At 37.6% G+C, this 27,444-nt stretch overlaps 1 protein-coding gene and 1 pseudogene across 5 annotated transcripts in view; one reads left to right on the top strand and one right to left on the bottom strand.

The window, feature by feature from the left end:
- Rad17 (RAD17 checkpoint clamp loader component) overlaps window positions 1-27,327 on the top strand; it is a 43,480-nt gene extending 16,153 nt beyond the window's left edge. For all 5 annotated transcript variants that reach the window (XM_003460950.5, XM_063258292.1, XM_063258294.1 and 2 more), the window contains 8 exons: window positions 3,056-3,167; window positions 5,745-5,927; window positions 7,813-7,898; window positions 7,982-8,128; window positions 10,625-10,774; window positions 11,992-12,112; window positions 24,189-24,246; window positions 26,508-27,327. In XM_003460950.5, the coding sequence (XP_003460998.2) occupies window positions 3,056-3,167; window positions 5,745-5,927; window positions 7,813-7,898; window positions 7,982-8,128; window positions 10,625-10,774; window positions 11,992-12,112; window positions 24,189-24,246; window positions 26,508-26,757 (1,107 nt within the window). In that variant the 3' untranslated portion in view covers window positions 26,758-27,327. The remainder of the gene's footprint in view (window positions 1-3,055; window positions 3,168-5,744; window positions 5,928-7,812; window positions 7,899-7,981; window positions 8,129-10,624; window positions 10,775-11,991; window positions 12,113-24,188; window positions 24,247-26,507) is intronic.
- On the bottom strand, window positions 9,015-9,367 carry LOC100725150 (small ribosomal subunit protein uS10-like; annotated as a pseudogene).
- Window positions 27,328-27,444: the final 117 nt, after the last annotated feature.

Raw genomic sequence — 27,444 nt, 5'->3', positions numbered from 1 at the left:
CTATGAAAAATTGGAATAGATGGTCTTTATCTCAATCTGGTAAAAGCCATCTACGACAAACCAACAGCAAACATCATACTAAATGAACAAAAACTGAAAGCTTTCACTCTAAAATCAGGAACAAGTCAAGGACATCCACTGTCTCTACTTTTACTGAATATAGTCCTGGAAACTTGAGTGGGAGCAGTTAGACAAAAGAAAGAAAGGAATAAAGATAGGAAAGGAAGAAGTTAAACTGATTATTTACAGATACGTGATACTCTACTTAGAAGATCGCCAAAAACTCCACCAAAGACTACTAGGTTTATTAAGCAAATTCAGTAATGTAGCTGGTTACAAAGTCAACACTGCAAAATCAGTAACCTTCCTGTACAGGAAAAACAGTACCTTTTATAGTAGCGTCCAAGAAAATGACATACCTAGGAATCAGTCTAAAAAGGATGTAAAAGACCTCTACATTAAAAACTACAGTACTCTGAAAAACGTGATTGAAGAGGACATGAGAAACTGGAGAAATATCCTATTCTCTTGGGTAGGAAGAGCCAGTATAGTGAAAATGGCCATACTACCAAAACTCTTATACAGATTCGTTGCAAAACCAATCAAATTCCAATACTGTATCTCACAGAATTAGAGAAAACAATCTGAAAAATTCATCTGGAACTAGAAGAGACCTATAATAGCAAAGACAATACTGGGCAACAAAGAGACACTACTGGGGGCTTCGCAATCCCTGACTTGAAATTATACTATACAGCTACTGTGATAAAAACAGTGTGGTACTAGCCCCCCCCCCCAAAAAAAACAAGACCTGAAGATCAATGGAATAGATTATAAGATGCACAAACAACTGCAGACACACTAAGCTACCTTATGTTTGAGAAAGGTGCCAAACACACTCACTGGAAGAAAGGTAGCCTTTTTAAATAAATGGTGCTGGAAAAACTAGCCTACACATGCAAACATTAAAATGACTTATATCAGGGCTGGGGATTTAGCTCAGCGACATAAGCACCTGCCTTGCAAGCAGGCGGTCGTGAGTTCCATCCCCGGTACCGATAAAAAAAGAAAATGGTTAAAAAAAAAAAAAAAAAATGACCTATATCTTTTACCATGTACCAAGCTGAAATCAGAATAGACCAAAAATCTTAATATTAAAACAGAAACATTAAATCTGCTGGAAGAAAGTAGGTAAAACTCTGAACTCATTAGTGTAGGCAGAGACTTTGTGAACAAAACCCCAGTTGCACAGGAACTGTCACAAAGAATCAACCACTGGGATCTCACCCTATTGAAAAACTTTTGCACAGCAAGAGAAACCACTAAGAGTAAAGAGACAACCCACAATGTGGGAGAAAATGTTTGCCAACTGTACCTCAGATACAAGGAACACTATTAAGAGCATATAAAGGATGCAAAGAAATCACTCCTCCCAGATTTAAAGACCCAATCCAGAAATGGGTGTCTGAGACGAATATACACTTCTCAGATGAAGAAATATAAGCAGCAAATAAATATGTGAAAAAATGTTCATTGTTACTGGTCACTTGAGAGACGCAAAGTAAACAACACTGAGATTCCATCTCATCCCAGAAAGAATGGCTGTCATCAAGAAATCAAGCAATAACAAATGCTGGAGGAGCTGTGGGGAAAAAGGAACCCTTGTCCACTGTTGGTGGGATTGTTCCCACTGGTGCAACCACTGTGGGAGTCAGTGTGGACATTCCTCAAAAAACTTAAAACTAGATGTCCCATTCAACCTACCTATTCTCCTGTGTATCTTCCCAAAAGAAAAGCATCATGCCACAGTGATATATGTGCACCCATGTTTATAGCAGCACAATTCATAATAGCCAGATCTTGGAAACAACCTAAATGCCCATTGACTGAGGAATGGATAAAAAAGATGTGGTATTTTTATACAATGGAGTACTACTCGGCCATAAAAAAGGATAAATTGGAGACTTACAAGTAAATGGATGCAACTTGAGACCATACTCAGTGAAATAAATAAGATACACATGTGTAAACAAGGTATTGTCTCAGTGTGAGAAAGCAAAAGAAATGTGAATGTGTATGTATACATACATAAAAAATAGTTAAAATAGTCAAACAACTGATTGCTCTGAGTTCACTGAAGAGAAGGATGTGTGATGATTATTGTTCAGATAATTGAATGCAGATGTCTTATGCTCTGGATGGATGATTTGGAAATGATAGTGTGCAGTGTATGTATTATTATTGCCCCTGATAATTTTGTTTGAGGGTTTTTTTCCTTCTTTCTTTTTCTCCATGAAATAATATGGACTTGGAAAAAAAGAAAAAACAAAGTGAGTTCTAGACCAATCTGAATTGCATAGTGAACCCCATCTCAAAAAGCCAAACAAACAAACAAACCCTCTGACAACAATTTTTTTTATTAAGGATCATGTTTTCAATGCTAGGGATGGAAACTGAACATAGGACCTCTTGCATTCTGAAGCATTCACCCTACCACTAAGTGCTATAACCCTCAAAACAGTTTTTTAAAATTAGATGTATTAATAAAAAGTGAAGTTAATCTGGTACCAGGCATGATGGAGAATGAGGTAGGAGGACTGCAAGTTCAAGCCCAGTCGGGACAATTTAGTGACTTAGAACCTTTCTCAAAATAAAAAAAAAAATGTTTTTGAAAACGGCTATAGCTGGTGTGAAGGCCTTACGTTCAGTTCCTCACAGTGGGAGGAAAATGACAAAAATATTCCCTGGTTAGAGTGAAATAGTAAGCAATATTTGACACTCCTGGAATTTTACTTTACACAGTCATCAGTACTTATGCCATTCAGAGGCAGGCTGGTGTTCAGCATGGACACTCTTTTTGGAGTGGGGAGTTCAGGGAATCAAACTCAGGGCCTCAAGCAGACACTGCCACTGAGCTACATCCACCACCCATAGCATGTAGACTTTGTAGCATTCAAACTTGAAGAAACCTACTATATCTCCACTGAGTAGAAAATGGGTTTTATGGGTGTTTTTTTTGAAAGCATTTTTTTCAAATTTAATTTTCTGATTTCAGAATGGAGGAAAAATTATTGTCCCTGATAAAACTTCTCTAGAGTTGCTCTGCCAAGGATGTTCTGGTGATATCAGAAGTGCAATAAACAGCCTCCAGTTTTCTTCTTCAAAAGGTAATGGTAGAAGCAGCATTCAGAGCATTCTAGAGATGGCTGACTTCCCTCATTATTCATGAAGCAAAATCAAACCAGGTGTGTGCATATGTGTAAGTACGCACATGTGCACATAATGCTCAAAATAGAGCCCCAGGGCCTTGTGCATGCTAAGCAAGTTTCCTATCACTAAGCTAAGCTTCTAGCCCAAAATAAACTTTTTTTTGTTTTGTTTTTTTGAGACAGGGTCTCACTATGCAGTTCAGGCTGGCCTTGAGCTCACTTTGTAGCCCAGGCTGGTCTCGAACTCACAATGATCCTCCTGCCTCAGCCTCCTGAGTGATTTGATTTTCTCTAATTTCAAGCATCTGTATCCACTGGGGGTCTTGGAATGTGCCCACAGTGCACATGGAGGGACTACTGTACAGATGTACACTTTTTTATTGAGACATTGGCTTAAAATCATGTACGTGTAAATGAATATACCAACCTCTATGAATATGTCATCGTTTATATCCTCATATCTGTTTGAGACAAAACTTGAGTCATTTGCATGGCTGCTTTACCTTTCCAAATTATTTGGGATCAGATGTACCAGAGAACATCTAGATAGACCACTGCAAGTGACCCATCTTTTTGTGCCTCTTTTTTCTCAGCAATTCTGTGAGAACCTCTCACAAGGCTGTGCGATAAACAAGCAAAATAATGCTTATGGATACTTATTATAGTGCTTGACAGTGTTTGAATTAAGGGCTCAAAAAGCTGCCAGCGGTTAGGTTAATGATACTGTGCTGAGGTGTGCTTGCTTGTGAACTTTTTCATAGTTTCTGTGTTTAGCAAATATATTGCCCCTGTTGGGGATTTAGCTCATCGGCATAAGCGCCTGTCTGGTAAGCGTGAGGTCATGAGTTCAATGCCTGATACCAAAACAAAACAAAAACAAATATATTGCCCCAATAATATGTTAAAAGGGTAAATCATTGTGGTATAGGAAGGTTGTTCCACTAATGGCAGTGAGTTACACTGTTATTCTGAGAGTATTCCTGACTGCATTCCTGATTGGGAAGCATTTAGCCAGCTCCTAACTAGAAGCTACTAACCTTGAGGAATTCATTTTAAAGAAAAGCCATCTGTGGAGCTTTCAGAATTCGTCTGAAATGCTTACATTCCTGCCTACAGGCATAAACTGTTTGTTTAGTTTCTGCTTTTCTTTTCCAAAATAGCCATAGAGAACTAGGCATCTTAGAACTAAAGCCAGAATCCAACTTATTCTTGTGAAAGCATAAATGCAACTGTTCTTAGGTTTAGTACTGGAATTATGAATTTAAAAGGCTGAAGTAAGCCAGGTTGATGTTTTTGTTTTTGTTTTTGTTTTGTGTTTGAGACAGTCTTGCTGTGTAGTCTCGGCTAGCCTATGTCCTTGAACTTACTGTGTGGCCCAGGCTGGCCTCGAATTTACGGTGACCCTCCTGCCTCAGCCTCCCAAGTGCTGACATTACAGGCATGTACCACAATGCCCAACAGTGAGTCAGGTTGGCATTCTGTAACTGTAACACTATTGCTCTGTGCTTAGAAACCTTAAAGAGGAGAAAGTAATTTCTGAGTGGGCCAGGATTTGTGTTAGCAATTGAGTTTTTTTCATTTAATTCTCTCATCCTACAGACTATATTATGATTGGATCTAGCTCCTATATTATTTTTGCTACTCAAGACCACTTTAACTTTTTATTTTATTTTATTTTATTTATTTTTTATTTTTTTGTTTTTCTCCTTTTTATCGGTACCGGGGATCGAACTCACGACTGCCTGCTTGCAAGGCAGGCTCTTATGCCACTGAGCTAAATCCGCAGCCCCGACTACTTTAACTTTTAAGGCACACATTCTGAGTTTTAAACAGAAAAGTTACAAATGAAACCTGAACATAGGCCTAAATTGGAAATTGTTGAAATCAGTGGAAAGATAAGAGTTGTTAAGTATAGATTGCAAAATCAGATTGCCTAGGTGATTAAAATTGCTTCCTTGGGGATTTAGCTCAGCAGCACAAGTACCTGCCTGGGAAGCACGAGTTTGTGAGTTGAATCCCAGGTAACCCCCCCACCCCAAATTGCTTCCTTGTTGATAACCTTGGCCCAGTTACTTAAATTCTTTGTATTTCAGTTCTTTAATAATTGTGCCCCCTCGTATTATTGTTATGAGAGTTAAATTAGTTAATATGTATCATGGACTAAGAATAATATCACTGAGAAACCAAGGTGATATGACTTACTAGTGTGTCATTTTGTATGCGAAAATTTGCAATAGGTATCGTGAGATTGGGGCCAGGGATTTACCTCAGTGGCTGAAGTACCTGCCTGGTATCATGAGATTATCTTTGTTTCTGGTTGTTTTCCTTTGTCTTAGGGGTTATAAGTAATCTTAAAACACATTTTATTCCATTTCAGTAGCTAGCAGCCCAAAGAAGACCCTGACTCAGTTTACAGATTTTATAATTGTTGTTAATGTATTTTAATTAGTATATTTAGTATAACTATCTGAAGTCTTCCTTTTTTGTTTTTATGTTTTGATTTTATTTTAAACATTATCACTTTGGTGTATTTAGGAGAGAGCAGCTTATGGCCAAGAAAAAAAGGAATGTCCTTAAAATCAGATGCTGCACTGTCAAAATCGAAGCGGAGGAAAAAACCTGATACAGTTTTCGAAAATCAAGAGTTCCAAGCTGTTGGTGGCAAAGATGTTTCTCTTTTTCTCTTCAGAGCTTTGGGGAAAATTCTATATTGTAAAAGTAAGAGAATCTTTACATATTTTTGATATCTGTTGGATATTAGTCTTATAATAAAAATAAAATTTCACATTTTTAAAATGCCATATTTACCATATTGTTTCTCTGGTTTGAGAAAATGAAATTATAAATGAGGACCAAAATGTGTAATAGGTATTGTGAAATAGGAGGAAAGTGTTTCAGTGGGGAGGAGAATAAGAAAAAAGGAAGGGGAAAGAAAGAAGGAAAAAGCTTTTAAAAAATGAAAAAAAGAAAAATGTGGAAGCAAAGCTTTATAAATATGAAAATGGGGAGGGGAAGAGAGGCTGAAGAGTAATGGCATGGGGAAAAAACCAGTATATCATGTACAGGTACAAATTCTCTGTAATGAATGTGATCATTATGTATATCTAAAATGTACCAATAAAGTCTAATTTAAAAGGGGGGGGGGCAGAGGTATAGCTCAGCTAAACAAGTGCCTGCCTGGCAAGTGGCAAGTGCAAGGTTCTGAGTTTGATTTCTGGTAACAAAACAGCTAAAATGTTATATTCAGAGTCCACCAAAAAAATGTGTGTACACTTTAGCAGTTCGCCATACGAATAAATGTCTGGAAGCTACTGGACACCATTTTGAGCACCTCTTATAATTGTAGAGTCCAGAGGTAACTCATGTTAATCTCATGTCTCAATAAATTTAGTTTTAAAATATTTATACAAGTTTTTATTTTCCTGATGTATACATTTTTTTTTGTGTATGGACTCTTAAGAAAAAGAGTAAAGGTTAGGTTATATACTATTGGGCAAGGCCTAAACCAGCAGAAAAATGTATTTAGCTATTGGAGCACCCTATAAGCAAGAGTAACTGTAACAACAAACTACTGCAGGACATACCCATTCCTGTAAATTATGAAAATTATAGTGCACTAAAGGTAACAAACACATCCATCTCTCTAGACTTTTGATAGCTTGAACTTTCTGTTACCACTAGGCTCCAGCCCTGGGGCCATATGTAAAGTGCCAAGTCCTCAACTCTTTCTTTTAATTCTCTCTAGTTTTTCTATACTCCTTGCCAATTGCTGCTCCACCATCAGAGATGTTCATTGCCCTCTCTTTCTCCTCTAATGCCTGCTTTTCCTTGGACCCTTTATTCCTGGTGCCCATTCCTAACATTCCGAGTTATCCCTTCTGTGACTAAAAACCCCAACCCCCCAGTTCTTTATGTAGCATGTCCCAGTTGATACTCTTAAGATCCTGAAGGAAGAATTTGGAATTCCTGCATGGAAACCTTTCTGTCACATAGGAAAATGAAATAGCTGTCTCTTAGTGTCATGATGAGCTCCGTGGATTCACTCTCCTCTGAACTTTGGGGGCCCTTCTCACCTGATTGTCTTCCATCACTCTTTTTCTCCTCTACAGTGCACTTATAAGCCTTCATGTTAGGGAATGAGGGTACCTGCTCTCCCAGGTGGAGAATAGCATCTTCCTTTATAGGAAATTAGCCAGGAAAAGTTTCTGTATTGGGATGAATCTGAGGGAAAAAAAGCAACCTAGATTAAGAGGAGAAATGGGCTGTGCTCTCGGAAATGGAATGTTTTAGGTCTAAAAAAGCCATAATCCAAGCTTCAGAATTTTCAGGTTATTGTTATAGTAGTAACAAAAAGGTGAGCATCTAGAAAATTTTGTTGCTTTGTTTTTAATTAATTGTTTAGTATCTTGGCATTATGTGTCTGAAGTATTGAAAATGTTCAAATGAAAATATAATTACAAGGATTACACTACCTTTAATAATTCTAGAAATTAGGACCGGCTATTTAGCTCAGCGGCAAAAGTGCCTGCCTGGCAAGTGCGAGGTCGTGAGTTCAATCCCCAATACCAGAAAAAATAATAGTAATTCTAGAAATTTTTTATAGGAGCACCTTTAACAGAATTGGACTCTCCTCGGTTGCCCTCCCATTTATCAGAGTATGAACGGGATACATTACTTATTCAGCCCGAGGTAAGGTCTCTCTGACTACATACCAGGCATACCTGACCACAGCATTTTGACCAAATTATTTATGTTTATGCTTCTTTTTCTAGGAAGTAGTAGAAATGTCACATATACCAGGAGAGTTATTTAATTTATATCTTCACCAAAACTACATAGATTTCTTCATGGAAGTAGATGATCTTGTGAGAGCCAGTGAATTTCTCAGTTTTGCAGATATCCTCAATGGTGACTGGAATGTAAGACCTTTTGACTTACTTATTTCCTCAGAATTAAGAAAGTTTGCTTTTTATCTCTTAATTCTTGGACATTGTTTTGTGACAGCTCTTAATTACTCTGCTTAAACATCCAAGCCAGCATTTGTAGTGAAGCTTAGTAGGTTACTTGAGTTTTCTTGTGATAATACCACTTTTTCTAGTTATTTTTTTAATTTTAAAATTTATATTTACATAGAAAAATTTAAAACTTGAAAATTAGTTAGAAGACCTAAGAACTACGTATCTTGCTATACTTTCTGCTGCTTTAAAAGAATTTTTTTTTAAATTTATATAGATGAGGGAATAGCTCAGTGGTGAAGTACGTGCTTAGTAGGCATAAGGCTCTGGGTTTATTTGCCAGTACCAATGCTTTGTTTGTTTGTTTGTTTGTTTTGGTACCAGGGATTGAACTCACAACCTTGCACTTGCCAGGCAGGCGCTTGTGCCACTGAGCTATATCCCCAGCTAGCACCAATGTTTTTGAGACTCGGTCTCACTTTATGTTGCCCAGGCTTACTCCTGAACTCCTGCGTAGCGAGACCTGTGCCATCCCAGCCATTGTCCTTCACACCTTCACACTACTGTGCCCACTAACTACATGTAGTCATTTAAATTTAAGTTTAATTCAAATTAAAAGTTGTTACATTTACATGTAACAAAAGTTGTTACAAGTTACATTTTGTAGTACCTGAGAGTTACATTTAGCTAGTAACTGCTGTATTGAACAACCCAGCTATAAAAATGTTTCCATCATTGTAGGAAGTTCTATTAGACACTTTTAATATGTTACTATATCTGTATTACAAATATCTGTATTACAAATACAAGTTATATAACAATTGAGGATCAGTTTATTAAAACAGTTGCTTTAGGCATCTGTGATGGTGACTTCAACCTCCTCTCCAGGCTCAATGCTGATGGAAGTAATCTGCTTCACAATCTCAGCACTGTGCAAATCAATGAGTCGCTTGTGGATTCTCACCTGGAAGCGATCCCATGTTTTAGAACCTTTACCACAAAGCGTTTTTCTTGTAGTGATTCTCAAGGTCTTAGTCGGCATGGAAACAGGTCCTTTCACTTTGAGATTCTTTTCCTTTGCACCTCTGGTCAAGTTAGCACACACCTTTTCCAGTGACTTCACATTGTGGCTGATTTAATCCTAATTCGGTGAATTGCCACCTTTGGCTCCACAGGTGTTTTTCCAGTATCTTTAAGTGCCATGGCGTCGACCGGGCTTCCGGACTGTCTTGTTCCTCGGAAAGAGTGAACAGCAGTGAGTCAGAAGTAGGGGCATATGCTACCAAGATGTGCTGTACCCACTACCACATCTTACTTGGAAAGAAAGTCAAATACAAGTATTGAAAGAACAATTAAAATTAGGAAAGTTACAAAAAAACTATCATAGTGTCATTGCTTAGTAGTTTTATTTACCTAATTTGTTTTCTGTAATTTTAAAAAACTTTTTGTCAGGTATGATAGTGCACACCTATAATCCCAGCTGCTTGGGAAGCTGAGGTAGAAAAATGGCAACTTCAGGACCAACCTGGGCAACTTAGCAAGACCTCATCTCAAAATATAAAATGAAAAAGGGTGGGGTTGTAGCTCAGTACAAAGGTTTTGCATTCATTCTCCAGTACCAAAAAAATTGTGTTTTCTTATGATTGCTATATAGTATTTATATGTTTATAAGGTGTATAGGGTGATGTTTTCATTGTATGCTTGGTATTGATTACCTCAAGGTAATTGGTATATTCATCACCTTAAATTTTTGCATGTCTTTTATCCTCATATAATTGCTTATTTAATTTTGGTACCAGGGATCAAACTCACAAACTCGCACTTGGTATTTTGAAAATTTTAATCTATAGATAAATTGAAAGAATAGTTCATTGAAAATCTATATATGCTTTTGTTCACTAGATTATTATATTTTTCCATGTTTGCTTAATCTCTATATGTATGTACATACTTGTTTTGGACAAATGGTATGACTCGTAATACTTGAGCACAAGCCAGAGATTTAGCTCAGTGGCATAAGTACTTGTCTGGCAAGCATAAGGTTGTGAGTCTGAGCCCCAGTACCCAAAAGAATAATAATAATAATAATACTCGAGCATGAATAAAAATATTTTTCTATTACAGCCATTGTAGCATTCTCACACCCAAGAAAGTTCACAGTAATTTAGTAATATATTGTCCCTTCAAGTTTCCCTAATTACCTCAAAAATGTATTTAAAGCTGTTTCTCTCAGCTCTATCCAAGACCTAGTCAGGGTTCACCTATTGCATTGGCTTTGTCTGAATTGAATTTGCTTTAAATAGTTTTATAGCACTCTGGTTGTTACGACTATGGTGACAATGGAAAAAGTGAAGATAGAACAACTAAATATGGTTAGCCTTTTTGTATGTGTCAACAGTACCAATAAACACTGCTTAAAAATGGTATACTTTCTTCATTCTGCCTCTTCTCCCTTGTTAGACGCGCTCTTCACTCAGGGACTATGGCACATCTGTTGCTACACGAGGTGTGATCCATTCCAACAGAGCCCGGGGATTCGCTCACTGTCAAGCTGGGGGATCAAGCTTTCGACCATTGCACAAGCCCCAGTGGTTTCTAATACATAAGAAGGTAAAAAATGAACTGTAGACTTTGCATAGGTGAACCCTGTGAATTCTGTTCTGATAAGGCAAGGGTTAAGTTCCAGGTAAATGTTTTATTCTTATGAAATAGTTGCTAATGGCTATAGTTTTCTTAGAATTATGATAAAACATAAAAAGGATGATTTTCTTAATTGTTTACTTTTAAAGGTAAACACAGAATTTGAGTGTACGCGTGTTTCATTTGTTAGTTGAATTTTATTAGAATCAAAGCATAGTTATTTTAAATTTTAATTATAGTTAAAAAGCTCTGGCCGAGTGTGGTGGTGCATGTCTGTAATTCCAGCCCTAGGGAGGCTGAGGCAGGAGGATCACCATAAGTTCAAGGCCAGACAGGGCTACATAGTGAGTGCAAGGCCAACCTGAACTACATAGCAAGACCCTGTCTCAAAAAACCAAAATAAATAGATAAATACTCTAGCCAGGCATGGTGGTACATACCTATAATTTCAGCACTTGGGAGTCTGAGGCAGGAGGATTGCCTTGAGACCAGCCTGGGCTACATAATGAGTTTAAGACCAAGCCTGTACTACACAGCAAGACCCCCCCAAAAAAGAAAGAAATCTCAAGGATACAAATTTCAGGTAGGAAGAATGAATTTGAAATCTGTAATACTACATGCTAATCATAACACTTAATACACTATACAGCCCTTACAAAAAACATATAACATGTTCTCAGAACTGCATTGCTTGGTGGCTTGTGGTTGTGTAAACACTGTAGAATGGTTTTTGTTTTTGGAGTGTTTTTCGTTTTCTGGGGTTTTTTGTTTGTTTGTTTGTTTTGTTTTTTTTCTGGAGACAGTCTCTCACTTTGTTTCCCAGGCTGGCTTCAAACTTGTGATCCTTCTGCCTCAGCCTCCCAAGTGCTGGGATTACAGGCCTATGTTACCAAACCCAGCTCATAGAATATTCAGATGTAATTTATACAGGTCAGTCACCTAATGTAGTCTCTTAAGCAAATCAAGAAGGTATTAAATATGAAATCTGTGAGACTGCTGCTGGTGTGACATGATATTATTAATTAATCCTAGGAAGATTATAAAAGACAAGTTAGGTAAACTCTTAGGAGTATATTTGTGGCATATAAGCCCACTTATTTTGTGATGTAATAAGTTTAGTTTAATTTGGAATACATAATCATAGTTTTGTTTTATTTGCCTTTCATCTTTTTTTCTTTTCCATGTAGTATCGGGAAAATTGCCTGGCAGCAAAAGCACTTTTTTCTGACTTCTGCCTACCCGCTTTGTGCCTCCAGACTCAACTGTTACCATATCTCACGCTGCTAACCATCCCAATGAGAAATCAAGGTAATCCCAGGTTTCCTCTTCCCAAAAAGTAGTGTTTTATCCAATATGTTTTTATGAGTCAGCTTGTGACTGTATACCTTCTTTTCTTTTGGAGACAGAGTCTCACTGTGCAGTTCGGGCTGGCCTTGAACTCACTTTGTAGCCCAGGCTGGCCTTAAACTCACAGCAGTCCTCCTGTCTCAGCCTCCCGAATGCTGGGATTACAGCCTGCACCACCACACTCAGCTCTATAATTATATACTAATAACTTTACTTTATTTTATGACCCAAAATTAATGCATACTTTTTATTAATAAATAAATGACAATAGAAGTATATAAAGCAGAATTAAAAGGACCTCCTCTTCAATTGCAGGGCATCTTTGACAGGGGAGAGAAATTGTTCTCATCTCTTCTTTGCACATAGAAATAGACCAATAAGATAAGCTTTTGTTTACTTCTGTCACTTCCATGTGGATAAACTTCCATGCTGCCTTAATCAGTGTCAAAGCAGAAATACTAAAATGTGTTCAAATCTAATGTATTTTTTCAAAACCTGTAGTTTCATTTTACGTCATTGACGAATCTTTTGTCTGATTTCTATATTACAGTTGGTGCCATTAGTAGTATATATGTGCACTAAACTTCATCTGGTAACATTATAAATAATGCTGCAGGCAAGGTCAGTGTCCATATGGCTGGGTTCTCATGGAGAAGTGCTATTTCTTCCTCTGAGATTTGCCTTTTGATGAAGGTTACCAGTTTTCATTATCAGTTGTTTCTCTTTTGTCTGTCTTGTTTTGTTTTTGTTAGCAGTGCTGGAATCTGAACCCAGGGATGCCAAGCTACTTCCCCAGCCCTTTTTATTTTATTTTGAGATAGGGTGATGGTTAATTCGAACTCATCATCCTTCTGCCTCAGCCTTCCAAGTAGCTTGAACTACAGAGATGTGTTCCACACCCAGCTCTGAAGTTGTAAAGATAGAGTTTACCTTTTAAGTTGTCAGAAAAGAGCTTTAGAGTGGTAATTGTCAACTTTGACACAATGAACAACTTCTTTTTACACCTTTGGTGAGTGTTGATACTTCGGTTTTTTGTTGTTTTTATTTTTGTTTTTTGGTTTTTTTGATACCAAGGATCAAACTCATGACCTTGCACTTGCCAGGCAGGCACTTATGCTGCTGAGCTAAATCCCCAGCCCTGTTGTTCTTGTTTTGTACTGGAGGTTGAACCAGAGCATTTGCACTCAACTATGTCCCCATTGTTTTTTTATTTTGAAATAGATTCTCACTGTCACTAAATTACCTAGGCTAGACTTAAACTTACATTCCTCCTGTCTCAGCTTTGCCATCTGCTGAGGTTAGAGGTATGTGTAATCATATCTGGCTTGATACTTAACCCTTTTTATTTGTTTGTTTTTAGAGAGAGGGTCTTACTGTGTACCTCAGGCTGTCCTTAAACTCACAGCAGTCTTTTTGCCTTCGCTTTCCATACTGGGAGATTAAGGGCATGCACCACTATGCCCAGCACAGTTTTAAATATTATGTATTCATAGATGAAAGTGGGATAACTTTGACCAATAAATGTGATCAATCTGTAGTTTTGGATCTAAAAATTAACATTACTTAGTTTTTTAACTTTATTATTTTGAAATAATCTTACCTTTAAAAATGCAGTAATAGTATAAAAGAATTACACTATTCTTGTACCAGTTCCTCAGGACTTCTTAGTGTTAAATTTTTATTATATTTGGCTCATACATGATCTTTTTCTTTGTTGATACACACAAGCAAACATATTTATATGTGTTTTTTCCTAGCCATGTTAGAATCAATTGCAGATATAATGTCTTGGTACTTCCTGATTACGAGGACCTTCTCCTACTGAGCCATGGTAGCAAATCCAAGCCAAGAAATTCAGCTATAGGGCTGTTATTTAGTGTAGGGTCCTCTCTCAAGTTTTGCCAGTTGTCCTAATAATTTTTCTTATATGGTAAGAACTTGCTCTTTTTCTGGTTCTTGTCCAGAATCTACTGCAAGATCACAGGATGCATTTAGTCTGTGTCTCTTTAGTCTCTTTTGATCTGTAATAGTTCCTTGATCTTTCTTTCCCCATGATATTTTGGAAACAGCACATAAGAGAGATACTCACATACATTATCCCTTAATTTAGTGATTACTTTTTTTCTTTGCAATACTGGGGACTGAACCGAGGTCCTTTGCACTGAGTTAACTCTCTAGCCCTGTTATTTTTTATTTTGACACACTGTCTTAAGTTGATAGGCTATGCTTAAACTTGCACTCTCCAACTTCAGCCTGCCAGCATGCTGAGATTACAAAGCGTGCACCCCCACACTTAGTATGGTAGTTCCTCCTGAGTGGATTCAGGTAGTTCAACAGGAACACTGCAGAAATTATTCTCTTTTTCTCAGTGCATCTTATCAGGAGAGTGTGATGTTTATTTACCCCGTTATTGGTGAAGTTTACTTTTACCATTTGGTAAAATGGCATCTGGCAGGTCTTCCAGAGTAAATTTGTAACTATTTTGTGAGGAGATACTTTGAGACTATTTAAAGATCTTTCTTATTTAAATTTTACCTGTTAGTTACAGCTTCCACTGATGATTTCCTGAATCTCGTAATGATGGAAAAATGCAAATTTTTTAAAATGCCATCATTTCTTCATTTGTTTTATGAATTGCACTGTAAGGTATAGTTTTGCCTTCTCCTCTATGCACTGATGGAGTTTGGCAGGGAGGGTCTGAGACAGGATTTCACTATGTAGTTCAGGCTGGCCTTGAACTCATTATGTAACCCAGGCTGTCCTCAAATTCATGAGAGTCCTGCCTCAACCTCCCCAGTGCTGGAGTTTCAGGTATTGTACACCTGTCATTTCAGTACTCGGGAGGCTGAGATAGGAAGATCACTGCAAGTTTGAGGACAGCCTGGGCTACATAATGAGTTTAAGGCCATTCTAAACTGCACAGTGAAACTCTATCAAAAAAATCTTGCCAGAGGGCTAGGAATATATCTTACTGGCAGGGTAAGGGCTTGTTTAAGGCCTGAACTCTATTCCCAGTAACCCCGACCCCCACAAAATTGTAGAGTTTTCTCATCAATGCTATTTGAATTCTGCCTTAGGTTGCTTTTTTTTTTTTTTTTTTTTTGTCTTTTTCCTTTTTATTGGTACCGGGGATCGAACTCACGACTGCCTGCTTGCAAAGCAGGCGCTTATGCTACTGAGCTAAACCTCCAGCCCTAGGTTGCCTTTTTTAATGCATTAGTCTTTTTCAGTGAGTCAGATTTGATTCTGTGCTTTTTAAAATAAGCATCCTTATGCTAAGAACTTCCTTAATTACTGCTTTAAGCAATCTTCTAAGTACTAATACATTTGTATTTCCCAAGACTTACATAGGAGTCTGCATAGTCCATGGGGCACCATGCTAATTTTGTCATAAAGGTACATTATTGGGGGTATATAATACCCACGTTTATCTTTAGAAAATTTCTATTAATGAATTACTAATTTTAATTTTGAGCTTTATTATATTAAACAATGAATATTTAGGAAAAAATCAAAAAAGAAAGTAGTGATTCTTAATATTGTTTATAAAACATCAGAATTTTCAACATCAACTTTTTTGATGCACAAAGTCTAAAAAATAACAGAAATAAATTCCTGCTGTGAAAATACCACTAGAGCTCCACAAAAACATAATCTTTTCTTCAGTTATCACACCTAAAGCAGTCTACACATGTAAAAACAGCATGTTCCATACACACATGTTGCTTACCTGGCCTTTTTGTAGGACATGACATCTTGTTGGTCATGCTATTTTATCAAGAGGTTCTTATTATATTATATAACGTATAGTTAACAGAAACATAAGATATCAATAAAGTCTTAAATTCTTAGTACATATTACACATTTAGAATAAACATCAATTTTTTTCTTTTTTCATCTTTTGAGACAGGGTCTCACTATGCCGTTCAGGCTGGCCTTGAGTGCCCTTTGTAATCTAGGCTGGTCACAAACTCACAGTGGTCCTCCTGCCTCAGCCTCCCAAGTGCTGGCATGTACCACCATGCACAGCAACATTTTCATGTCAGCCATGTACTTGGTTCTAAAACCTAAAAGATATCAAAAAAAATTTCTATATGAACTACAATAAAATACCAATAGAACACTACAACAGAAATAGTCTTTGCTTCAATTGTCACACCCAAGGCAGTCTTCACACAATTTCATGTCAATGCACACATCTCACCCTGACAGCACAAGTGCTTAATTTTCCTTTCCTATGTGGCAGATTGTTCTTGTTATGTCTCTTTGTCTTCTTACTTTGTCAGGAACTTCCTGCTATATTATACAGTTTGTACTTAAGAGTAAAATAAGATATCAATAAAATATCAAATATATAATGAGTACTTAGAATAGACATCAGCATTTTCACATTAGTGAATTACTTGCTTACAAAATTTAAAAGATAACATCAGTGGGCCAAGGATTTAGCTCAGCAGCATAAGCACCCGCCTGGAAAGCATGAGATCATGAGTTTGATCCCTGGTACCAAAAAAAACTAAATAAAAATAACATCAGAAATAAAAACCTATGCAGACTATGATGTAAATACAAACAAAAATCTACCACAGAAACAATCTTTACTTAACTGTCACACCCAAGGCAGTCTTCACACATGACACCTGCATGTTCCATACACAAGTATCAGTTCACACTGATAGCACATGTTTTATTTTCCTGCCCTTTCCTGTAGGGCACAGTTGACATCTTTGTTTTCCTGTTACCATTATAGGGCTTTTGATGCTGCACCACCTGTTGTCCTGTCAGCTCACTAGTGTGTGCCACAATTTTTTTGCATAATTCCCTGGGTAGAAACATTTTTCCTCTGCTATAAATGATTTCTTACGAATTTTATCCTCAGTCTAAGAAAATTTCTCTATGACGTTTTTGCACTTGTTATTTTCTTTGTAAACCACCAAACTATACCACACATTTTTAAGATCGGATGAAACACCCCATTAGTCAATGCTTTGTATTTTGAGTGATATCATAGTTGCTGCATGCATAACTTAACAGCTATTCCACTTTTGGTTTTGTTGTAGAATGTTTCCATCTCAGTCTTCCATTTGGTCAAGGTTTTCCTATCAGTAATTCCATCATGATGCAGTGCTGACATCAGCAGTACCAGTTCATTTTTCTTTGCCGTATACAAAGCCAATGTTAAATCTTTCTAAAATCCAAAGATTGCACTGTACAATTCTGTTTTGAAATTGCAACAGTTTATTTGGAAGTTCTGTTTTGTTCCTGGTAAAGTTCCTATTTGGTCAACTTATGCTCTGTTACCAAATATGACATCAATTGAAAACTGGTAAATCAATTATCAGATGTCCCATTCTGATTAGTTTTGGAGTTGGGAACAACAAGTCTGTTAAACAAAATCATTTGTTTTATTACTATGAATAAGGACTGGTGAGTTCCAGGATAAATTTCTAAATCAAAAGCGTAACTAGTCTTTGCAGCTACAAGAGCATAAATTTTTATACCATTATTGAAGGCTTTTCAGAACTATACTTTCTGAAACTACAGGAAACATAAAATGCTACAAGGTGCTTATCATTAGTTATGTATTCAAATGGAATGTAAATTGCTTTACAGTTACACAGAAAAGCTGTCAAATCATTAGCAGATAGCAGCCAGATTATCAGTTCTTTTTCTGTTGTGGTGGGTGATTTTGTCATCAAATATCAGGCAATTTTGAAAGAAACTAAATCTCAGTGTCATCATTATACTCAAGCCTGCAGTTGCTTTTCCATGGGTCTTTTATATTCCCTCGATGACCATGTGAAACCCCTGCTAAACAGAGGAGACCTGTGAATGCTTTCAGTTCAACTAGTGAGGTATCAATAAATAAACTGTAGAGTATGGTGATCAGTACATAGAGAATGTTTTACTTGTATTTCAGCATTTGTATATTTCATAGCATCTTGTAGCATTTTATCTGTTACAATTTCCAACCCTGAATGGCAGTGCTAGCATTAAGTCCAATAGGTTTCATTCTTGCCATGATAGTCACTGTATTTTCAGACCTACTTCATTCGATCCTTCCATTTAGTGGTGTGACCATTTTTACTGTCACAGGAACTCTGGCTCTCGTGGCCAACATCAAAGTCATTATTATCTTCATCATCCATGCATGAATAATCCGATGATTCACTTTTGACCACCTCCAAAACTTAAAAATCTGGTTTTTTATGTGCATTGTACTGAATTAGGCTTCTTCTACCAGAAAAATCAAAATAAACCCAAATTCCATTTTGGTAAAGTACATGTTTACAGAGCAGAAGAGTGACATGGGTATATTTTACCCCCCATAATGCTCAAATAAACATACACGAAACCTATTAGATGGAACATTAAATATGGGTAAAAATCCCAGTTTAATATTTTTGCACTCATGCACACACCTTGCCATTTGTCATACTAATTGGGCAAACACAAAGATTGCTTCCTGTATCCCCCATGTTCAGCTACTAATCCTCACAGCAGCTACAATTATACTAAAGTACAAATTTATAATAGAAAAGTATGGGATGAATATTTTTTAACCCAGTGTTATATCCTAGAACTTCTAGGAGTACTGAAATATTTATTTATTTAGAGACAGGGTTTCATTGTGTACTTCAGACTGACCTTAAATTCACTACAAAACCCAAACTGGCCTTGAACTCATGGCAGTCCTCCTGCCTCAGCCTCTGGAGTGCTGGGATTATAGCCATATGATACAACACCTGTCCCCCCATGTATTTCATTTGGTTGTTTGTGTATGTCTGTATGGATATAGAATTCTTAGGTGTTCAATTATAATTCCTTATTATGCTTATTTATTTTGATATGAAGTTGTACAGATTGGAACAGCAAGTGTCACTTTAACTCTGTCCTATTTAATGTGTCCCATTACCCCTGGAATACTTTCTTATTTTCTAAAACAAAATGTTCCCAATTCGTTTTGTAGTCTTCTTGTGCCAGTTCTGAGGTTTGGAATTTCTGAGAGCCTTGGATCCTCTTGGTGGGAATGGCATTTAGGAAGTGGGATCTGGGGACTGGATGTGGTCATTGCTGTCAGAGTAACATTGTTGCTAGGCTTTTGCAGTAAACAAGGTTAATAACTAGAGTATGGCCATATATAAAACAAATTCACTACCATGTGTGGTGCCTCAGGCCTGTGATTTTTTTTTTTTTAATTTAAGGAGAAAAAGGAAAAAAACAGAAAAAGAGTACAAGTAATATAAAATTTAAAAAATAAACAGTAAGAAATCACTAGTTAATAGATTATATATTATCTTAGAAGAAGTTGTTCAAGCTACAAAATTGAAGCATACAAAATGGACTTTCAAACAGTGAGAGTGCAAACAGTTTTGTTCAATGATCGAAAAAACACTCAGTAATATGGTTATCTATCTTATACACTTAAATATACATGCAGTTATAACCCTTAGAGCACTTTCTTTTCTTTTCTTTTCTTTTCTTTTCTTTTCTTTTCTTTTCTTTTCTACAATGACAATTACACATTTTGGGTTTTATTACTCCCACAGTTCTTATTACTTTTTTTGAAGAGAGTAAAACCAGAAGCGACATATCAGAACAGAATCAGTCAAATCAAAAGGATGAACATAATAGATAATGTAAAAAACAAAATATAAGGTGATCAACAATGGTTACCATACTGCCTCTTGTTATTTTAAGAAGAATTGGCAGTTATAATAAAATTGAACTAAACAGTAAAGAATAAAACCAAAGCATTGAAGACATTACAGGATTTTAAAAGAAAATAATAGTCAACCGGAATGGGCATCATAATGATTTTTATTGTCTTCAAAGTTATGCCTATACTTTCGAACTTGGTACTATCAAGCAAAGCAGAACAGAGGAAAATCAGTCAAAACAAGATGGTGAGGGCAATACAGGATTTCAAATCAAGTTAATAGGAAATCGAAGTAGGTTACTATAATGTATCCTGCTATTTTTCATTTATTTTTCCCTTAATTAAAAAAAGAAAAAAAAATAAATTTAAAAAGGGGGGATTGAGATAAAAGAGGGCATAACAACAGAACAGCACAGGTCAAATCATAACCGTTTAATAAGCAATATAGTGTTTCACCACAAGATATCCTGACATAAAAATAGTTACCATAGTGTCTCTTTCCTTGAAATCTTTGAGTATAACTTCTTATACTGCAGCACCAAACATACCAAGACACTAATAAAACCATTCAAGAGAATGACATTATTACAGGGTATTTAGAACCAATTGATACAAAAGGAACAATGGTTTCTATATAAACTCCTTGTCTTTAAAAGTTTTTGCTTATATTATCATATATATTAAAATCCAATAAGATACAACCTTTTAAGACCAATGGAGACAGAAGAATACACGTTTGATGGGACTTCAAAACAAGATGATACTAAATCAGCACTAGCTATTATGATGTCTTGTTTTCTCCAAAATTGCTGTTCCTACCTTCCGATCTTCTCTGCCTCATTTCTGTTGAGCTCTTTTTCTGTCGTTTGTTGTCAGTTTGTCTTCTTCATTTTGTTTTCTGCTCCATTCATTGTGGCCTCTCTGCCACTATTTCTGGAATCTTGGTATTTTCCTTTTTTAGACTATCCTGCAGTATTCTCTGTAGAGTTGAATTAGTGGTTACAAATTCCCCTAGTTCCTCTTTATCCTGGAAGCACCTTGTTTTTCCATCAATTTCTAGGGACAGTTGTGCAGGATATATCAATCTTGGCTGGAGGTTATTATCTTTCAAAGCTTGAATTATTTCCCCCCACGCTCTTTGTGATTTGATGGTTTGTGCCAAGAAGTCGGCTGTAATTCTGATGGGTGTTCCCTTGTAAGTGATCTATTTCTTGTCTCTGACGGCTTTTAATATTCTGTTCTTATATTGGATTTCTGGAATTTTGATTGTTACATGCCTGGGTGTAGCTCTGTTTGGGTTGTAGGTGGCTGGAGTCCTGTATGCCTCATAAATCTGAGTATCTTTACCATTTGCTAAATTAGGGAAATTCTCTTGCATTGTTTCTGTGAATAGCTTTTGTAGTCCATTTGTTTGTGTCCCCACGTCTTCTCTTATGTTCTTAATTCTTAAGTTATAGATTCTCTTATCATCTTCTAGTTTTTGTATTATTGCTGTTTGGTTTTTTGTTATTTTTAAGAAGTTTTTCATTTCATGCTCCCATATTACAAATCTGCCCTCCAGTTCAGATAATCTGTCCTTAGTTTCTTTCAAGCTGTTATGCCAGTTTTCGATAGTTTTTAGTTTCCTGGTAATCTCTTTGAACCCACTTCACGTATTCTATGCTTTCTCTATTTTCTCCATCAAACAATTCTCCCCTTTTTCTCTGTTCTTCCATTCCACCATCTGTTTTTTCTTGGGCAGTACTTAGCATTTCTCTAACTATTCTGCTTATGTCTTGCTTCAGGTCATTAATAACTTCATTCCTGAACTCGTCTATGAGGCTCTGAAGATAGCGCTTCATGTCTATTGGTGCCGTGTCTGCTATTGCGTGTTTCTCAGGATTGGGGGCCGAGGACCTTTTCTTGTTGCTCCCTCTTCCCATGTTCTTTGTTCCTTACATTTAAGCGTATATAGGAGGCCCAGCTTCCTTCCCTGTCGGCCACAGTCTGTTTGAATTGCACCAGCTAGGTGTTCCTGCCCACCGCAGAGGCACCAGGAAGACACAGACCTGGGCAGCACCTGCTGGGTCCGCCCCTCCAGGTCAACTTACCGAAGGCTTCACCGCTAGGGTGCACCTCCAGGCGCTGGGACCTGAGTTGGGCTAGCCTATTGGGTCTCAGCAGCGGTGTCTCACAAGGCCTGTGATTTTTCAAGTCTGTGATACTAGCACTTAGGAAGCTGAAGCAGGAGGATTACAAGTTGGAGGCCATCCTGGGCTACATAGTGTGACTATCTCAAAGACAGAAATAAAACAACAAAAACCATGCATTCATGCCAGTACAATGACTGTCAGGCTCCACAGAGTTTATTCAAACCATTTTTCTTTTTGTATTTGTGCCTTTTTTGTTCCCCCTATGCCAGAGGTAGAACCCAGGGCCTGTACTGTACTCTTTACCACTGAGCTGTATCTCTGGGCCTATCTCTCTTTTTCTGGATAATAACCACTTCTTCATTTTCATGAGTGTACTTACTTGCTCAGTTTCTCTGACACTATTCTTTTTTACCTGGCCATAAAACTGTAATGCAGGGGGCTGGGGATTTAGCTCAGCAGCATAAGTGCCTGTCTTGCAAGCAGGCAGTCATGGGTTCAATCCTCGGTATCGATAAAAAGGAAAAAGACAAAAAAAAAAAAACTGCAATGCAACTGAGTCCTGCTATGGGTCGGACCCGAGGTCAGTTTCCTGAGCAGGAGTCTCCTAGGTGAGGCTGGCAGCATCTCCTACTGGGGGAAAGGCAGACTCTGATATCCTTCTATCAGATAACTGCATTGTAAGAATATTCTCCTGATGGTTGTTGTGCATTTAAATACTGGATTAGATTATGTACATTGGAATCAATTTATCTGTTTATTAAATATTATGAGGGTTGGGCATTTAATTCAGCGCTAGAGTACTTGCTTAATCTCAGTCCCTACCACAGGGAGAAAAAATCAAGTTCTAAGGATCATATCTCTAAGCTTTACATATTGAAGAGCTTTTTTAAAAACTCCCAATTATGTTGTATAGTGGATTTAAGAGCCTTCATAATGTTCCAATTATATACTTTTAAGATAACATATAGTTGGGGTGTGGCCCAGTGGTAGAAGAATGCCTAGCATCCACTAGGCCCTGGATTCTATCCTCAGCACTGCCAAAACAGAAAAAAGCTTGAGGCTAAAAGGTTTAAAAATTTCTGTCTAACTGGGTGTGGTGGCGCATGTTTGTAATCCCAGCATTTAGGAGGTTAAGTAAGGAGGATTGCAACAAGTTCCTGGCTAGCGTGGGCTACATAGTGAGTTCAAGCCCAACCTAAAGTACATAATGATATTTTGTCTGAAAAAATAAATTTTTTTTTCTTTTGTCTTTTTCCTTTTTATCGGTACCGGGGATCGAACTCACGACTGCCTGCTTGCAAGGAAAAAATTTTTTAAAAAAGTAGAATGTAGTCAGGCATGTTTGTGCAGGCCTATAATCCTAGCACTCTTGAAGTTGAAGCAGGAGGTTTGCAAATTCAAGCCCAGCCTGAGCATTTTAGCAGTTTAGTTAAGATCCTGTCTCAAAATAAAAAGGGCTGGGAGTGTAGCTCATTGGGAAGGCCTAAGATCACATCTCGTGCTGCAAAACAAAAACAAAAAGGGAAGAAAAGAAAACAGTTAATGTATATTTGAAGATTGCTAAAAATAGCTTTTTAAGTGTTCATACCAAAAAAATAGGTCTTTGAGATAGTACATATTTCAGATAGCTTGATTTCACAAACAGTGGATACATATATAAGCATATCCTGTTATAAACAATAAAAACATGTAAATTTTACTTATCACTTAAAAAATAAAAGAAACTAAGCATGGTGGCACACATGTGTAATCCCAGCACTTGGGAGATGAAGACAAGAGGATTACCAAATTCAAGGCCAGCCTGGGCTACATAGTGAGTTTGGAACTGGCTTGGACTTGCTATAGCAAGACCCTGTCTCAAAGACAATATCCAGGCACGGTGACACATGTCTGTAATCTGAGCACTCTGGGAGACTAAGGTAGGAGGCTCAAAGTTTGAGCCCAGCGTGGTTAGTTTAGCAAGACTCTATCACAAAAGAACGAAGAAAGGACTACAATATACTTAAGTGCAAAGACCCTGGGTTTAATCTCCAGTACCAAGAAATGAATGAACGAATGCGCCTGAGGCCAGACTGCGCAATGTATGTAATGAGACCTTGCCTCAGAATAAAAGCTAAAAAGGGCTCAGAATGTAGCTGTGTGGTAGAGTGCTCTTGGGTTCAAGCCTCAGTGCTGCCAGCACCAAAAAAAGAATAAAGTAAAAGAATAATGGTATTAAAAACTTTTCAAAAATTATGTTTTTAGCTCAGATTTCTTTTATCCAAGATATTGGAAGACTGCCTCTGAAACGACACTTTGGAAGGTAAGCTATCATTTTAATTTGAGGATCACAGTTACTGAAATGTCTACTAAATCCACTCAGTATATTCAAAATGTGATCAAGAAATGTTATCTGGGGCTAGAGATATAGCTCAGCACCTTAGCATGGCAAGCATGAGATCCTGAGTTTGATTACCAGTATCACCAAAAAAAAAGAAAGAAAGAAAATGTTATCTGTGGATCACAAATATATATTGTACCCATGGATCCAAAATCAGGCAATTACATTGTGAGTCTTTTATTAAATGTAGAAGTATGAATTCACCTCCCAATGGAATCTGTCAGACTAAATGAAAATACAGAATCAAAACGCTGAAGAATCTTTCAAAAGTGTCTAGTTCAAGGAATCTTGCTAAGTTAGAAACATCTTTTCAGCCTCCCTGCCAATAGGTCTTAGGCTATGGCTGAAGACCTGTAGTGACTAGAAACTGCCTCAAAAACTGTGCCACTGCCAGGCATAGTGGCACACACCTGTAATCCCAGCACTCGGGAAGCTGAGGCAGGGAGATACCCTTGGTTACATAGTGAGTTAAAGGCCAGACTACATAGCAAAACCCTGTCATTAGAAAGTAGCCTCTGCTAATGCCAGTGATTTATACAAAGCATACTCGACCTTGTCTGATAATATTTGTTGGAGTTTGATTTATTAGTTTGAAATTAATTGCTCAAGCATTTTTTTAAACTTTCCAAAGGAGTTGGTTACTGGTTATAAGGACAAAAGTAATGGTCAGTGATACGTATTGTACCTTCTCAAGGACAGCGAGGAACCCAAGGTGTCTTCCCTCCACAGTGTGCTTGAGCCTCAGCCTTTCATAAACATTGCTTTTCGCCTCATATCCCTTTGAATCAAAGCAGGACCAAGTCTCTGCTGGCTTCTTTCCACTCCAAGATTATGATGTCAAAATAGAAGGAGGATAAGTAGTTTCTATTGACTTTTCGTTCCTAAAATGTAAGGAAACAGAGTGTTCATTTTTGAATGCTGCCTGCACATCTAGAGTGGCTGTCACCTCTCTCTTTCCCATTTCCCCACTGTCAAATAAATCATCTTATTTAAAAAAAAAAAAAAAAAAGATGGAAGGAAAAGAGTGATTGGGAATCTTGTATTTAGATCAACTACTTGATCTGACTTGGGTAGCAAGATTCATCAGTGTTGATGTACTGTGTGACTAGTGCTGTTATCTTTATATTGGTCATGTTTAACCTGGTCTTTGATTTATGCTAATACTGTTCACAATCTTAAAAACTGCATAATTTTTGTAATTCAATCCATGCCTTATTTTTGTACATTTAGCTTCATCAGCTTCTATTATCATAACCTTATAAATAAACAATCCTCCATAAGAAATAAGCAGAGAAAATGAACTAGAAGCGAAAGGGCCACATGACTATTCCTTTTTGAGGCTTTTGTTCTGTATGCCAGAATGGTTGCAAGAATATATGCAATTTTATAGCCACATATACTGTACCAGTATCAGTTTTTTCTGTTAATTCTTGCCATAGCTAGGTTTTATCACTTTTAAAAGTCTTTTGCCAGGTGTGGTGGTACACACTTGTAATCCTAATACTCAGGAGGCTGAGCCAGCTATATAGCAAGTTCAAAGCCCGCCTGAACTACATAGTGAGACTCTGTCTCAAAAAAACAAAAAGTACCTTTAGTAGTTTAGAAGGTGACAATAAAAGTTCATTACTGTATTTTCATTTCTACTTTGGGAGGGGAGTTTAAGGGGTGGTTGGTTTTTTGTTTTTGTTTTGTTTTGTTTTTGAGACAGGGTCTCACTGTGCAGTTCAGGCTGACCTGGAGCTCAATTTGTAGCTCAGACTGGTCTTAAACTCACAATGATCCTCCTACTTCAGTCTCCCAAGTCCTAGGAGGTATGTGCCACCACATCCAATAGTTCTACTTAGATTGAACAATTATAATGACACATATTTTGTCAGATTTTTCTGGAGTTCTGCGTATTTTTCTATTTCAAATGAAAGACCAGACTAGAATCATGCTCCACATGGGGAGTAAACTTAGGGCTTTTGCATTAAAATGTATCTCCAGCCTCTTTTTATTGTGGGATGCGGTCTTGCCAAATTGCTGAGTTAACAGGTTGACCAGCCAGGGTCCAAGCTTGGATCCTTCAGCCTCTGCCTCACAGAGTGCTGGGATTCCAGACGTGGGCTGCCGTTCCTGACTCCTGACACTGATGGAATCGCCTGCTTTGATCATAACTGAGGTCTGCCTTGTGAATCTCACAGGTGGAAGACAGAGGCCCTGGATGACAGGGAGGTGGCACCAATGGACCCTGACATCGGAGACAAGAGCAGGCCTGGGGATGCACAAGAGGAGCCAACCCTGGCTCTCTGGCTGGAAACAGGGTCCTCACCCCAGAGTCAGAGCAGTGGGAGTGAGCTCCTAGCCAGCCAGCCCCAGCCTTTCACCTGGCAGCTAGATGTGGAGGATGACAGCGACGTGATCATAGAAGAGTATGACAGTGACGCAACATAGGAGCCCCTTCTGGGCTGACTGCACTGCCAGATTCCTTGGAGTTTTCTTTGGTGGTATTTGAACCGTTCCTGTTCAGTGAATTACAAGCGGTTGTTCCTCCTCTCCTGGTTCATCAAGAGGACCTGGCTCTCCTGCTGTCTTGGAGAGATCAGACCTCCACGCACACTGAGTTCTTTCTCTAGTATTTATTTAGGCCTGCGACTGAGCTAGGGAGAGTTGTTGTGTTTATACTAAACATCAGAAAATGTGAAGGAAGGACCTGGAATACAAAAGTGATACAGAGTGTTATAAATGAGTGTAAATAAACTTTGTGCCTTATTTACAGTTTGTCTCAGTCCTCTCAGATGTTTCTTTTTATATGATGTACAGTGCAGTATTTTACTCTTGGAAAAAATGTACTCATCAGGTGTAATGGTGCGTGTCTGTCACCCCAGTACTCAGGAGGCTGAGACAGGGGGGTCACTGTGAGTTCGAGGCCACACTGAGCTACATAACAAGACCTTGTCTCCAAATTTAAAAAAGGAAAGTATGCGATAATAATTTATGCCAAGATTAAAATGTGGGATTTCACTCTGTGCTGTCTTTTTAATGCTACCTATCCTGCACTGTCAACCGTGTCTCAGACTTAGTACTGTCGTTTCCAAGCGTTTCGAAAGGCTGGGAAGATGGGTGTGGTGGTGCATGCCT

The sequence above is a fragment of the Cavia porcellus genome, unplaced genomic scaffold (assembly GCF_034190915.1).
Source record: "Cavia porcellus strain 051 isolate PalLab524CR breed Dunkin Hartley unplaced genomic scaffold, mCavPor4.1 scaffold_11, whole genome shotgun sequence".
Taxonomy (NCBI): Eukaryota; Metazoa; Chordata; class Mammalia; order Rodentia; family Caviidae; genus Cavia; species Cavia porcellus.
The sequence above is the reverse complement of the archived record's forward strand: the minus strand, read 5'-3'. Positions and strand labels throughout refer to the sequence as shown.